The sequence below is a fragment of the Zootoca vivipara genome, chromosome 6 (genome assembly GCF_963506605.1).
Source record: "Zootoca vivipara chromosome 6, rZooViv1.1, whole genome shotgun sequence".
NCBI lineage: Eukaryota > Metazoa > Chordata > Lepidosauria > Squamata > Lacertidae > Zootoca > Zootoca vivipara.
This window is the reverse complement of record NC_083281.1, coordinates 13,916,929-13,932,842: the sequence shown is the minus strand read 5'-3', so window position 1 is coordinate 13,932,842 and position 15,914 is coordinate 13,916,929. Positions and strand designations below refer to the sequence as shown.

At 43.4% G+C, this 15,914-nt stretch overlaps 1 protein-coding gene across 1 annotated transcript; it reads right to left on the bottom strand.

Moving 5' to 3' along the window:
• Positions 1 to 338: 338 nt before the first annotated feature.
• Positions 339 to 15,389, bottom strand: LOC118086652 (zinc finger protein 345-like). The gene is made up of 6 exons (XM_060275447.1): positions 15,343 to 15,389; positions 11,324 to 11,943; positions 10,610 to 10,673; positions 8,286 to 8,365; positions 7,860 to 7,986; positions 339 to 6,609 (listed from the first exon to the last, which is right to left on the bottom strand). The coding sequence occupies exons 2-6, from the start codon at positions 11,723 to 11,725 to the stop codon at positions 5,021 to 5,023; spliced, it is 2,262 nt and encodes a 753-aa protein (XP_060131430.1). The 5' UTR covers positions 11,726 to 11,943; positions 15,343 to 15,389; the 3' UTR covers positions 339 to 5,020.
• Positions 15,390 to 15,914: the final 525 nt, after the last annotated feature.

Sequence of the window (15,914 nt, the reverse complement as noted above, 5' to 3'; positions counted from 1 at the left end):
AGGAGGTGCGCCTGGCAAGGACCCCACTCCCAGAACCCGGGACTGGGCGCGTGTGCGTGGGAAAGTGGAACCCGTGTCCGGGAGGGAGGAGGAGCCCGCCTGTCTGCCTGGGACTCCGGGGCTGAGAAGGGGAGTCTGGGCGGGGGAGCGGAGGAGCGAGGAGCCTTCCAGAGCCGGGAGGGGGGGAGGGGGCGAGTCCCACCTGGCTCTCTTGGGGACCCCCTGGGCAGCTCTGGTGGGGGGCTGTCCCTCTGGAAGGGGGTCGGAGGTGGGGGGCGCCAGGGCAAAGAGCCCTGTTCCAGCAAGAGGGGGTCCCCGGGGGGCTGCGAGGGGGGCCGAAAGGGCAGGTGGAGGGGGGAGACAGGCTTCCTAGACATTGGAATATAAGGGGGAGGGGCATCTGTATTGTAGCATATGTTGCGTTTTCTCCCTATTTCAGCAATAAATATCATATTATCTTAGTGAAGTCACATGTGAAACAATACAGAAGCAGCCTAAGGGATTGAACACAATGACATTCTTATACCCCCCCCCCCAAAATTCCTGGATTCCGTAAGTGTTGGAATTTGATTTAGCCAAACTTGGGTGCCAGACCCGTGTTTATTGCACTGTGTGTTAGACACTTCTCATCCTCTGGAATCAGCATGTCGTCTTCTTCTTTTTAATAAACTTTATTGAAATTCAAATCAAAAACATACAAATGAAATAAATAATATAAACAAAACAAACAAAACATACAAAATATACAAATAAAAACATACTAATACATCCCTAAATCATAACCTAAATCAAATAAATCATATATATCAAATAAAGTAATTTCTTTTAACTTCATATAAACTCCCTATAAACAGACTTCCACTTATCATCCCGGGCTAATAAACTCTCATACTTTCATACTGCTTCCATTCCCTTCCCTTCCCTTTCCACCTTCCCCTCCCCCTTCCTAGACTTCCCTCAGCTCCCTTGTAGAGATTTATTTTTGCATATTGTTTCTGCATGTTATATAATTGTACATATCGTTTCCCTAAATTTTCACATCATTTTAATAGGGAAAAAAATGTGTATGTTTATTCAAATCCTGCCAATGCATGCAAGTCTCTGTTGTTTTTTCAAATAATTTGCAAATAGTTCCCATTCTTCCTTGAATTCCTGATTGTCCTTTTCACGTAATTTGTATGTTAGTTTTGCAAGTTCTGCATAGTTCATCAATTTCTCTTGCCATTGTTTTTGTTGGTATTTCTTCCTTCTACCACCCTCGTGCTAACAATGCTCTTGCCACAGTGGTGGCATACATAAACAAATTCTTCATTTTCCCCAGCATATCTTGCCCTAAAATTCCTAATAAAAATGCTTCTGGCTTTTTAACAAAAGTCTTTTTTATCAATTTTTTCTATTCATTATAAATCATTTCCCAATATTTTTTAGCTTCACTACATTCCCATGATAAAATGTCCCTTATTTTTCTTTACATTTCCAACATATATTTGACCCAGTTTTATACATTTTTACCATTTTGACTGGTGTAATATACCATCTATACATCATTTTCATATAATTTTCTTTCAGCAAGGAACAACCTGTAAATTTCCAAGATAAGTTTCTTATCTTTGAGGAACTAGCATAAATGAGCAGGAACCAGTTTAACAAATTGTTCTAAACTGATTAACTGTTTGAGCTCATCTAACTTTCCTCCCTTCCACTCATCTGTCCAGAGCTTTGTCAATTCGGCTACCATAAGTCTCTCCTGGTTTTCTTTTAATTTCACCAAAAGCTTTTCGGCTTCATTCTGCGGACAGACCAAAGCACACTTTGACTCTCTCTTTAAATGTGAGGGAATCAGAGGTTTCATCCTCTCTGAGATCTGAGTATATTTCACTCAAAATTCCAGGGCGTAAGTACAGCATCCAGTTTTCCTCAGGAATGTTTAAGTCTCTGCCAGTCCGCTCAAAACTAAATGGGATCTGTGTGGGTTTTAACTTCGTATCCCACCTCTAACACCAATTAATATGCGACAACGGCTCTTCCCCCCCCCGGGCCCCCTTGGGCACCCACCTCACAGAACACCACTTCCACAAATTCCCTCCAACCACCTCAGATTATCTTGTGGGGGACTTGCGTGAGGTAAAACTTAATAATTTCATAAATCCCTCCAATCCCTCCCCTGTATGAATTCTTTGATGGGAAGTGAGATTGCAGCTGGTTTTAACAATGAAAGAACAGTTAATTAGTGCTAAAGAAGTATTAGAGGAAATAGAACAATTCGGACAAGTAGCAGGTTTTAAATTAAATAAAACGAAAACGAAAATGTTAGTTAAAAATATGAATCAAGATTTGGTGGATATGTTGCAACAGCAGATTGGTATAGAAGCAGTAAAAAAAAGTTAAACATTTAGGAATTTGGTTAACATCAAAGAATATAGATCTATTCCAAAATAATTATACACTGATGTGGAATGAAATTAAGAGAGACCTGGAAGGATGGGGAAGTATGAAACTATTCCTATGGGGTAGGATATCTGTTATTAAAAGGAATGTGCTACCAAAGATGTTATTTTTGTTTCAATCAATTCCAATCAAGGGGGCAACTATATTTAAGGAGTTGCAGAAAACTATTTCAAGATATATCTGGCAGGGGAAGAAACCAAGAATTAAATTTAAATTGCTAACAGAGGACCCAGGTGGCGCTGTGGTTAAACCACTGAGCCTATGACTTGCTGATCAGAAGGACGGCGGTTCGAATCCCTGTGATGGGGTGAGCTCCTGTTGCTTGGTCCCAGCTCCTGCCAACCTAGCAGTTTGAAAGCACATCAAAATGCAAGTAGATAAATAGGAACCGCTACAGCGGGAAGGTAAACGGCGTTTCCATGTGCTGCTCTGGTTTGCCAGAAGCGGCCACATGACCTGGAAGCTGTACGCCGGCTCCCTTGGCCAATAATGTGAGATGAGCGCGCAACCCCAGAGTCGGTCACGACTGGACCTAATGGTCAGGGGTCCTTTACCTTTACCTATACAAGAAAGAGGGGGCTTTACACCTCCAGACTTGAAGTTGGACTATGAAGCATCTTGCCTCTGTTGGTTAAAGGAATAGATATTGTTAGAAAATATAGATATGTTGGATTTAGAAGGTTTTGACAATAGATTTGGTTGGCATGCATATTTATGGTATAACAAAACAAAAGTGCATAAAGGATTTGGTAACCATATATTTCGAAGGCCTCTATTTGAAATATGGGATAGGTATAAAAACCTATTAGAATGTAAAACAGCTTGGTGGTTGTCACCTTTGGAAGCAATGAGTGTGAAAAGATAAATATGAGCCAAAATTGGGTCACATATGAAAAAATAGTAAGAGAGGAAGGAAATAAATGGGAAATTAAACCTTATGAAGAAGTAAAAGAATATGTAAATGATTGTTCGCCAAATCAATTAAATGTTTAAAGAGGATTTAAAGGAAAATGGATTTGGTCATAATCAAAATTTGAATTTGAAATATGAAATAATAATTATAAAAAATGGTCTAAAATGTACAAATTGCTGTTGGAATGGCACTTGAAAGACGAAGAGGTAAAGTCGGTCATGATATATTGGGCCAAAGACTTTTGAGTATAACATACAGCTAAAAGACTGGGGAAAATTGTGGAAAGAAGGAATAAAATTTATAGCATGCAATGCCTTGAAAGAAAATGTGATGAAAATGATGTATAGGTGGTATATTACGCCAGTGAAATTAGCTAAAATGTATAAAATAAGTAATAAATGTTGGAAATGTAAGGAAAAAGAAGGGACTTTTTGGGAATGTAAGAAAGTAAAAAGCTTCTGGGAAATGGTATATGAGTTGAAAAAGATGTTGAAATATACATTTACTTGGTATTGTTGGCGAGGATATTAATATTAATAGACAAGACAAGAAATTGTTTTTATATGCTACAACGGCAGCTAGAATATTATTGGCACAGAAATGGAAGCAAGAAGAATTACCAACGAAAGAGGAATGGCAAACAAAATTAATGGACTATGCAGAATTGGATAAGATAACAGGAAGAATTCAGAACCGGCGGGATCAGAAGTTTTTAGAAGATTGTAGTAAATACCTGTACGTGAACTATTTGAAAATCAATTGTAATCAACAGATTACAATTGTAGGACTGCAAGAAGTTTTGTAAGGAACACTATATGAAATATTGCAGGGAAAAATTATGAAAAGGACTATTTATTATGGACTATTGAAAATAAGAGTGAAAATAGTGAACTGCAAGATAAGTGAGGAAGATCAAAAGTCATTAGATGTGGTTGAGGGAAGTCCAAGGTTTATACCCAAAACAAAGTATAAGGTAAGGAAAGATGTTATGTGGTGTATGGAAAATATAGGCAAAAATTAATTTTAAAAAAGAGATTGCAGCTCTTTCTGAAGCTCTTTCCACATTCCAAGTATGCGTATGGATTCTCCCCTGTATGAATTCTTTGATGGACAGTGAGAGTTTTTTTCCTGGTGAATCTCTTTCTACATTCCAAGCACTTATAGGGTTTCTCCCCTGTATGAATTCTACGATGGGAAGTGAGAGATGCACTCTGATTGAAGCTCTTTCCACATTCCAAGCACTGATATGGTTCAGCCCTTTATGAATTCTTTGATGGACAGTGAGGTTTCCTTTTGAACTGAAGCTCTTTCCACATTCCACGCACTGATAGGGTTTCTCCCCTGTATAGATTTTTTGATGGGACTTGAGATATGCCCTGTGACTGAAGATCTTTCCACCCTCCAAGCTGTGATATGGCTTCTCCCCTGTATGAATTCTTTGATGGATAGTGAGCCTTTCTTTACTAGTGAATCTCTTTCCACATTCCACGCACTGATAGGGTTTCTCTCCTTTATGAATTCAACAATGGGAAGTGAAACTGTGGTTTTGACTGAATCTCTTTCCACATTCCAAGCACCAATATGGTTTCACCCCTATATGAATTCTTTGATGAAAGTGAGATTTCCTTTTTGACTGAAGCTCTTTCCACATTCCTAGCACTAATAGGGGTTTCCCCCCGTATGAATTCTTTGATGGACAGTGAGGTTTTCTTTCCTGGTGAAGCTCTTTCCACATTCCAAGCATTCATAGGGTTTCTCTCCTGTATGAATTCGCTGATGGGAAGTGAAACTTATTTTCCAGGTGAAGCTCTTTCCACATTCCAAGCACTGATAGGGTTTCTCCCCTGTATGAATTCGCTGATGGGAAGTGAGATGTGAGCTCCTTCTGAAGTTCTTTCCACATTCCAAGCATTGATAGGGCTTCCCCCCTGTATGAATTCTTTGATGGGAAGTGAAACTTATTTTCCAGGTGAAGCTCTTTCCACATTCCAAACATTGATAGGGTTTTCCCACTGTATGAATTCTTTGATGGGAAGTGAGACTTTTTTTCCAGGTGAAGCTCTTTCCACATTCTGAGCACTGATAGGGTTTCCCGCCTGTATGAATTCTTTGATGGGAAGTGAAACTTATTTTCCAGGTGAAGCTTTTTCCACATTCCAAACATTGATAGGGTTTTCCCCCTGTATGAATTCTTTGATGGAAAGTGAAACTTTTTTTCCAGGTGAAGCTCTTTCCACACTCCAGGCACTGATAGGGTTTTTCCCCTGTATGAATTCTTTGATGGGCAGTGAGACTGGAACTGTCACTTAAACTCTTTCCACACTCCAAGCACTGATAGGGTTTTTCCCCTGTATGAATTCTTTGATGGGCAGTGAGACTGGAGCTGTCACCAAAGCTCTTTGAGCACTCAAAGCACTGATAGGGTTTTTCCCCTGTATGAATTCTTCGATGGGCAGTTAGACTGGAGCTGTTACTGAAGCTCTTTGCACACTCCAAGCACTGATAGGGTTTTTCCCCTGTATGAATTCTTTGATGGGCAGTGAGACTGGTCTTTCGACTGAAGCTCTTTTCACATTCCAAACACTGATAGGGTTTCTCCCCTGTATGAATTCGTTGATGGGAAGTGAAACTTTCTTTCCTGGTGAAGCTCTTTCCACATTCCAAACACTGATAGGGTTTCTCCCCTGTATGGATTTTTTGATGGGAAGTGAAATTGTCCTTTCGACTGAAGCTCTTTTCACATTCCAAGCACTGATAGGGTTTCTCCCCTGTATGAATTCTTAGATGGGCAGTGAAACTGCCCTTTTGACTGAAGCTCTTTCCACACTCCAAGCATTGATAGGGTTTCTCCCCTGTATGAATTATTCGATGGGAAATGAAACTGTCCTTTCGACTGAAGCTCTTTCCACATTCCAAGCACTGATAGGGTTTCTCCCCTGTATGAATTATTTGATGGGAAGTGAAACTGTCCTTTCGACTGAAGCTCTTTCCACACTCCAAGCATTGATAGGGTTTCTCCCCTGTATGAACTCTTTGATGGGAAGCTAAAGTCTGTTTCCAAGTGAAGCTCTTTCCACACACCAAGCACTGATAGGGTTTCTTCTCAAGGCAATTTCTTTGATGGGAAGAGGAATGGGAGCTCTGACTGAAGCTCTCGCCACAATCTGAGTCCTGATATGGTTCCTCTACTGTGTGGATTTCTTTTTTTTCTCCCTTGTTGTTCACTTCCAATTCATCACCACCTGAAACTAACAGGCAAACGGATTAGAGCCTCGGAAAGAAGCGCAGCCCCAAATTATGGAGCAATGCTAATTAATGCTTGTGACAGGGAAAGAACTGAAGGGAATTAGATGTTATAATGTTCCTTTTGTTTTGTAACAATGTCTACTTTTATATACAAGTGAAGTTGAATAATGGATGTTAAAAGAACTGTACAGCTTAACTTGGTAACATCATTTTGTTCAAACTTAAATCTGTACCATCTTCATAAATAAAATGTGCTTTTATTATTATTTAAATGGTGGCCAATGAAGGAAAGTTCCCTGTCCAAAATTAAGATATATTCAATATGTTAATTGTTCAATATGCAGTAATAAATCTAAACAAATTTTAAGAGCTGGTGAAATATTTGGGAACACTGACACTGGACAGGTGCTGTCCGGGCTGACGAGGCTTCCTCTCTTCACAACAATCACAAGAGTCTCCTAACGTTTTTATAGGCTTTATTTTCAGTATTTACAACAGGTCATTAGCACGTAATAATCATCCATCAGAGTCACTCAGTTCAGATCCCTGCTGAGCCCTGCGCTTGCCCCTCCAGCAACCCATGAAATGACAGTCTCGCGCCTCGCCTTTTAGCCCTCCTCTTTTCTGCACATCTGGCAAGAGCTGGGGTAAACCTGCCCCCCCCCCCGATACTGAGCTTGAGCTTAACCCTTGCTACTCCTGTGTATTGGGAAGTTTTAATCTTTGATATTTTATTATGCTTTTCTATTTGTTGGAAGCTGCCCAGAGTGGCTGGGGCAACCCAGTCAGATGGGCAGGGTAAAAATAATAAAATAATCATTTAGGGTTCACTGCCTGAGATTCAAAAAGCCTGGCTTTTTGGGGGGATGGAGTTTGTTTGGTCCAGTCATGGAATCTGTGCCATCTCCAATGTGAAGTGACTCTTTGGTCAACCAAAGAGAGACAGAAGGAAGAAAAAAGCAGGAAACTTGACTGAAGCTACTTCAACAACCCAAATCACTCTAAAGCCTACATTTAAGAAGGCCTGGGCAGTTCAAACAGCCTGATCATGGTTTTCAAAGGCAGAACTGTAGGAAGAATATTCGCAGAGGTAACAATTAATAGCCATCCATCCAAGGTTTGCTGTGGGAGTATTAACATCCCAGGTGCTTTGGGTGGTGCTGTTGAGCTCCATCAAAATACCAGAGGTTTGTCACCTAGAGATATTTCTTGAATTACAAAACAGATAAGATGATCCAATAGAGAGCCTTACCGAGAGATTCCAACAGCCCGCGATTCTCCTCCATGACCTCCTGGTGCAGAGCTCTCTGGTCAGGATCCAGCAACGCCCACTCCTCATCAGTGAAATGCAAAGCTACATCTTCAAAGCACACCAGACCCTAACAGAAAAGGAAAAAGGCTGTCCTCTTAGAGAACATTCATGTGATCCATTGCACTTGGCTCTCTTGTTTTCTACAACGGCCAGACTCCTCTCTGCCTTCCTCATCCCATTCTCCTGCTGTAGCTTCTGCCTCTGAGTCTGGGCTGCTCTCTGCCACAGACTCCCTCTGCTCCCTGAGCCCTGTTCCCTCTCCAGCTTCAGACAACTCTTCCTTCTCCCAGTCGGTTTGCTCTTGTTTGGGTCCTCCCACCATTCTGCATCCAAGCAGTCATTCCCCACAAGGCTCCTTCCCCCTACCTGATCTGGGTCCACAGCCGCTGCCTCCCCTCCACCATGAAAAGATGAAGGAGAAGGTCTTGGTGGCATCATTCTGTCACCTGGGAGAGACAAAGGTAAGTGGGAAACCGTAAGCGCCTCCTTCTCTTAAAGGTGAAACAGTTCATCTCTAAGTATGGATGGGGCTTCGTCAAAGTCTCCCCTGCTAGTTTCCAGTTCCGCTGTGCCTTAATGGAGGCAGCAGGAGATCGTTGCCGAAGGAAAAACAAGGTTATTTATTGGGACAGTGTGATTTTTGTAGCTGCTGTTAAAGTTGCCAAACAACGAAGCACAGGACGGAGCGATGGAGAATTTCTGAAACCACAATGGGATATTAGCTCCACCCAAAGAATGATAGAGAACAGCAACAACCAGGAAAAGATAGACAGAACATTTTACAAGGACAGGAAGAAACATCACAAACAAAAAATTTGTCACACACAGGAAGAATAAGGATATCACTGGGGTGCCTCACTTTTAGTTTTATATATTATTTAATGTGTCAATATGAATGGAGGTCATAAATATTACAGTTGTTGTATAAAGGATTGTTATCTTGACTGGAGTGTAATTGAAATACGGTAAATAAGATTTTGGAATGCAGAAATAAAGAAAATCATCAAACCATCGGTTTCAGCATGCAGGGGGAGGGGCACCAAAGTTGTATAATTTGGTATCTGAATGATTGATATTAGTAATTGTATTGTAATTTGGTAATTTGTATTGTAATAAGTCTCCCCTGCTAGCTTCCAGTTCCGCTGTGCCTTAATGGAGGCAGCAGGAGATCGTTGGCGAAGAAAAAACAAGGACAACTGAGGGTTATTCTCATTGCAAGTTCTCCCCAGGGACGGGGGGGGGGGGAACAGGCTTCACTCCCAGTTCGTCTCGGTACCTGGCTCTCACTCCAACATGGATTGCGGGAGGCAGGGAGGCGCTGAGTGCAAAAGCCCTTCGCCGGCCCTAAACCCTCCTTCGCCGTCATTAAGAAGCAGAGGTTCTTCTGTCTATTAGAGTTTAAATTGGACTAATGTACAGGTGTTGCTGGAGGAGATAAGATCCTAAAGTGCGGAATGGAACCAGTTGCAAGGTCTTTAAGGTTTGAATTTGAGAGAAGACTTCATTTGGTGCAAAAGGCAGTGGGGGGAGGGGAGCCTACGGCTTCTTTATATAAAGTTTTTTCCCTCTACATTTATGATTTGGCAAACCTCCCTTGAATACTAGTTCAAAATATATATGTACAGGTGAACAGGGATGAAACTGGATTGCAGATATGGAATACAACATCAAATGGAACTGTGTGTGTAAAAAAAAAGGAAAAGGGGAGGGAAGCTCTATTTTGCAAAAGGTTTATGATGGAAAATTAGAGCTAACTCTTCTCCATCCTTTATTATTTACAGACTGAACTGAATAATGCTAAAAGGACTTGGAATTTATTTGGATAACTTCACATTTATATTTGGCCAGACAGAGGGATGTAAGGAATCTGCAAGTTGTGAAGGAAGTGATAAGGTTCATTACTGAGTAATTTGCCTTTTGACAGATCCCTCTCCTTCCCAGGCGGAGAAGAAAAATGGTGAAAACAGGTTATTTATTGGGACAGTATGATTTCTACAGCTGCTGTTAAAGTTGCCAAACAACGAAGCACAGGACGGAGCGATGGAGAATTTCTGAAACCACAATGGGATATCAGCTCCGCCCAAGGAATGATGGAGAACAGCAACAACCAGGAAAAGATAGAACACTTTACAAGGACAGGAAGAAACACCACGAACAGAAAATTTGTCACACACAGGAAGAATAAGGATATCGCTGGGGTGCCTCACTTTTAGTTTTATATATTATTTAATGTGTCAATATGAATGGAGGTCATTAATATTGCAGTTGTTGTATAAAGGATTGTTATCTTGACAGGATGTAATTGAAATAAATAAGATTTTGGAATGCAGAAATAAAGAAAATCATCAAACCATCGGTTTCAGCATGCAGGGGGAGGGGCACCAAAGTTGTATAATTTGTTATCTGAATGATTGATATTAGTAATTGTATTGTAATTTGGCATTTTTATAATGAGGCTATTATTGGCCTGAAACTGAAAACTAATAAAAATTATTATCGTAAAAGTCTCCCCTGCTGAGTACATTTGGACATTTGTACCCATTTCATATATTAGTTATGCAAAAATACATCTCCCCCCCTCTGAGCTCTGGGCTCCAGGTGTCTTCACCAAAAAGATGCAAAGAACTCACAGATTGGTTTTAAAACCAAGAGAATGTGACAAATCGCAGAAAACACTCCTTCATCCTTACCCAGAGGCCTCACTCTGGTGTCCAACAGAGTCTTCTCTTCCTCAGAAGAATCAAGATCCTTCCCCTGAAAAAGCAACAAGGATTCAAAACAGAGAATGGGGAGAAGGATTAGAAAAGGAATGGCAGAGGCAAGCGCTTTCAGGGGACAGAGGTTAAAGCTGTTTCCTGTTTCTGCTAGACCGGTGTCTGGGATCGGCTGCCAGGACCATATAACATTGGTCCTCAAGGATCTTCACTGGCTCCCTGAACATTTCCCAACACAATTCAAGGTGTTGGTGCTGAACTTTAAAGCCCTAAACAGCCTCAAAGGCCCAGTATAACGAAAGAAGCGTCTCCACACTGAGGTCCAGCTCCGAGGGTCTTCTCCTGGTTCCCTCACTGTGAAAAGCAAAGTTACAGGAAACCAGGCAGAGGAACTTCGTGGCAGTGGCACCCACCCTGTGGAAGGCCCTCCCATCAGATGATAAGGAAATAAACAACTGCATAACTTCTAGAAGACATCTGGTGTCTTATTATGCTTTTATATGTGCTGGAAGGCACTCAGCCACATGGGCGGGATATTAAAATAACAATCATAACAATATTATTACAATAACAATCATTAAAAATATGTGTTCCTTTCCAAAAAAGGATGGGCCGTTAGTAAATAAGTCGGGAATACTCTCCCTCCTCTTTGCAGCCCCTTGGGAATATCCCGAGGAAAGTCTCTCTCACCTGCTGCTCTGCCTGCCTTCTCTCTTCTGCCTGACTCAGGAGGAATCCTTCGGCCAGGGCCACTGCCTGGGAACTGGTCTCCACTCCACATTCCCTCACCCATCTCTCCATCTCTGGAGGAAGGACAGCCAGGAACTGCTCCAAGATCACCAGGTCCAGCACCTCAGCTTTCGTGTGCCTTTCTGGCTTTAGCCATTGAAGGTCAAAGTGGTAGAGTTGTCTGCAAACCTCTCGGGGTCCTTTGGCCTCCTGCCTGAGCTGCTGGGTCTGCACAGCTGAGTGGAGGGTGTCCTCCTCACCCAGAATCTTCTGCACGGAGTTTTCACAGAATCCCCCACTGCTCCCAGTTTCCAGGGCATGGCCTCTTCCTGCTTCAGGGCGAACTGAATCTTGCTCATCCATCTGGGCTCCTGGGAAGTCTCCAAGAGATCGGAAGAAGCCCCTTGGTCCTCTGCCAAGTTCTGTGGGTCCTAATGCGAGGTGCAACAAATCCTACAAACACATTCTTCTATTATAAGACTAATACATAGCCAAGAGAAGAAGAATGTTCACTGAGGAAGTGTGGAGGAATCTTCATAGGAACAGGGCTGTATTGTACCATAGCCCAGATTCCAAGCTGTCTGCAAAAAAAAAAAAAAAAAGAAAGAAAGAAAGAAAGAAAAAGGGGGGTGGGTGGAGGAAGAAGTCATAACTGTGAACGACAAGTGAGCCATTTATATCAAATGTAATTTGGACCCAAGGCAATAGTGGGGGTCCCTCCCATCCCCACTTCATAGTTCCAGAGCTTCACCCCAACCCACCCATATCTGCTTGGGTGGCCTTGGTGACCAGGAGTGCTTCCTTTCCAGGAGGGCCTCTCCTGCCTTGGATTCCTGGGGTCGGGATACCTCCAGAAGTTCACAGCATGGCTTTCGGTTCAGCCACCAAAGATCTTCTGGACCTGGAGGACTTGCATGTCTGAAGGGCGCATACGGGTTGGCCGGGAGCCTGGATAGCATCCCTGCCTGATTCCTGAATAGGTGGGTGGGTGGGTAGGGGGGAGAACTTCAAGTTTAACAGAAGGACAACAAAGGATTCATGGCATAAGAGCAGAGGATGAGTCCTGCAGGATCAGGTCAAAGGGCCCCCATAGTGAGTCACAGAATCATAGAATCGCGAGGGGCTTTGTGAAAAGCCTTCCTGAAATCAAGATACACTATGTCTGCAGCATTCCTCTGATCCACCAAGCTTGTAACTCCATCAAAAAAAGAAATGAGATTCATCTGGTGTGACTTGTTCTTGAGATACCCACGCTGGGTCTTGCTAATCACAGCATCCTTCTCCAAGTGCTCACAGACCGACCGTTCTAGGACAGTGATGGCAAACCTATGACATGCGTGTCAGACGGGACACGCAGAGCCCTCACTGCTGGCACGTGCCCCATCGGCCCATTCACACTTGTTTCCCCTCCATTTGTTCTCCTGCTCCTCCTACAGTTTGTCTCCGCTGTTAAAACCCGGGTCTTTTTTTTGTTGTTGTTGCTGCTGGTAGTCAGAGATTGGTTTTTTCACCCTTTCTGTGCTGTTTTTTTTCTGGCACTTTGGCAGAGGATGATTGGGTGTAACAGTGTTAGTTTTTTAACCCGTTCTGTGCTGGTTTTTTGGTGCTTTGTCAGACTATGTCGGTGCTGCGTGTTAGTTCCAGTGAAGGTATTATTCATCATTTCTTTCTGTTCTCTTTCCCCCCAAAAAGCACAGCAGCTTTGGGGCATCCCCCCAAAAAACCCAAAAAAAGCAAAGCAACTTTTGCACCCCCCAAAAAAAACCTCCAAAACTTTGGTCAGCAACTCCCCGCCAAAAGCTCAACAACTCTGGGCACTTTGTGATAAATAAGGTTTTTTTTGTTAGGTTAGGTTAAATAATTAGTTTTTGGTTTGTTAAATACAGTTATATATTACAATTATACATTTTTGTTATTTAAACTATAAGTATCATGAAATTATGGTTTTTTTCTCGAAGTGACACACCACCCGAGTTATGCTCGGTTTTTTGGCGAATTTTGACACACCAAGCTCAAAAGGTTGCCCATCACTGTCCTAGGACCTATCCTGGTATGTATGTCCTGGGATCTCTGGTTGGTAGTTCCCTTCTTTTTCCAAACCCTTTAGGAAGATGGGGACAACCTTTGACTGCCTCCAGTCTGAGGGACCTCACCTATTCCCCAGGAATTCTCCAAGATCTTGGGCCGAGGCTCTGAGATTACATCTGCAAGCCCTTTAGTACCCTTGGGTGCAGCTCATCAGGCCCTGGAGATCCAAATTCATTTAAAGGAGCTAGGTGTTCCCTGACCCCCTCTTCTCCTATCTTGAATTGTCTATGCTGCTCTCAGCAGGCTGGGCTCTGCTTTCCTTTAGGGTGAAAACCATCCATCATCCTGTTCTCTCCGGGGCCAACCTGGGGTCTCTTTTGGGAAGCCCACAAGCAGGGCTGGAGCCCAAGAGCAACTCTCCCCCTGCGCTTCCCAGCTGCTGGCCTTCAGAAGCAGGGCTGCCTCCAACAGTGGAGGCAGAACACAGGCATCGTGGCAAGAAGCCATTGGAAGCCCTCTGCTCCTCTCATCCTTTCTAAAGCCACCTAGGTTGGTGGCAGTGCCAGATATACGCATAAACTAAACCAGTGTTTCTCAACCAGTGTGCCTCCAGATGTTTTGGGACTACAACTCCCATCATCCCTAGCTAGCAAGACCAGTGGTCAGGAATGATGGGAGTTGTAGTCCCAAAACATCTGGAGGCACACTGGTTGAGAAACACTGAACTAAACACTCTCTTGGGCCCCCACAAATTTTTAAAGGGAAATAAACCTGGATGTACGTACATTTCCAAAATATAAGATTAAAAAACAAATAAAATAAAGCCTACCTACAGAAACCCTGTTTTGTGTTGTGTAGGCTCCTGTGATGTAAGCCATGGGTCCCGCCTGCTCCCTCAAATATCCCTGGTTTGCTCCTTTCTATATATAGGGTGCCTACATTCTGCATGGACTGGTTGTAGGGCAACATGTAGCATGCAGCTGCAGACTGCAGGGCAGCAGAGTTGAATGTAGGTCAAGCTGTTGTACCTGTTATCTAATATTAAAGAGTGCTTGTAATGTAGACTGATGATCAGCCAGCGTAGACTAAGGGTATGAGTCTTATGCCTACTGATTGATTTCATGTAATACATTATTTATTTTGATCCCACAATAAAATTACTTTAGAAAAATATTCATCTTCATTATTTAGTAGGCCTATATTATTATTTACTAGTACAGTTCCCTATTACTCCAACTTGCTACTATAATACTATATATATAAATATTATATTAAATATTTTACTTACGGTTTCTAAAATGTCAACCAGAAGTTACAAAAGTGGAGCTCGAAAGAGGAAGGAGAAGCAGAAAGCTGAAGAAGAGCTCAATTTCATATTAATAATGCTATTTATAATTCTTAGTAGTTTCCATCATATATTTACTCCTCTTATTATTTCATGTTATAACAAGTTTCTAGACTAGATTTTGTAAATTGTGTTTCTAAAGGAACTCTTGTTATTGTCCAATGCCAATGTGTTTGCATTATGAATTTGTTATGAATAAAATATCATTTTAAATTTGAGCTTCATAGTTACAGTATTTCACTACGAATATACTTTTTCTTCATTGTATTTCACTATGAATATACTTCTTCCTGATTGTTTTTCAGTTCAACGATTACATGGATAAAATAGATATTTTGTTATATGCAAATGGTTTGAGATCCTTTCCCTACGAGGTCCATCAATGACCCTATATAGCATCTCTTCAACTTCTATATAGCATCTCCCAAAAAGCGCTCATTTCTTGTGGACCAAGTGCAGCTGGACCTGGCCAGGGTCCCCTTCCCCTCCTCTGCCCGGCCCGGCTTGGGCCCCCTTCCTGCCTCCCGAGGGAGGGAGTTCCACAGGCTTCCCAGACCCAGCAGCCCCCTCCCCCTCCTCCCCATAGCGGAGCAGAGAGGAGACCCACCAGTTCCCGGCAGGCGAGGTTGAGTCCGCTCGGGTCGAGGATACCCTCTTACAGGAAGTGATGTAAGAGGGAAGGAGCGGCTCCGCCTTTGTCTCCTGTCCTCTCTAGGAACCCAGCTCAGCTCCACTTAACCCTTGGCGAGCTGCTCCTTCCCCCGGCAAGAGGGCGGACTTAGGACCCGCCTGGCCCCGGAATGGGTGGGGTCCCGGGTGGGGCCTGGGGAGGGTGCTGGGGCCCCTTGGCCGAGAGAAGGGGCACCTGGCTAGGACTCCCCTCCCAGAAGCCGGGACTGGGCGCGTGTCCGGGAGGAGGAGCCCGCCTGTCTGCCTGGAACTCCGGGGCTGGGAAGGGGAGTCTGGGCAGGGGAGCGGAGGAGCGGGGAGCCTTCCAGGGCCAGGAGGGGGGGGCGAGGCCCGCTTGGCTCTCTTGGGGACCCCCTGGGCACCTCTGGTGGGGGGCTGTCCCTCTGGAAGGGGGTCGGAGGTGGGGGCCGCCAGGGCAGAGAGCCTTGTCCCAGCAAGAGGGGGTCCCCAGGGGCTGCGAGGGAGGCCGAAAGGGCAGGTGGAGGGGGG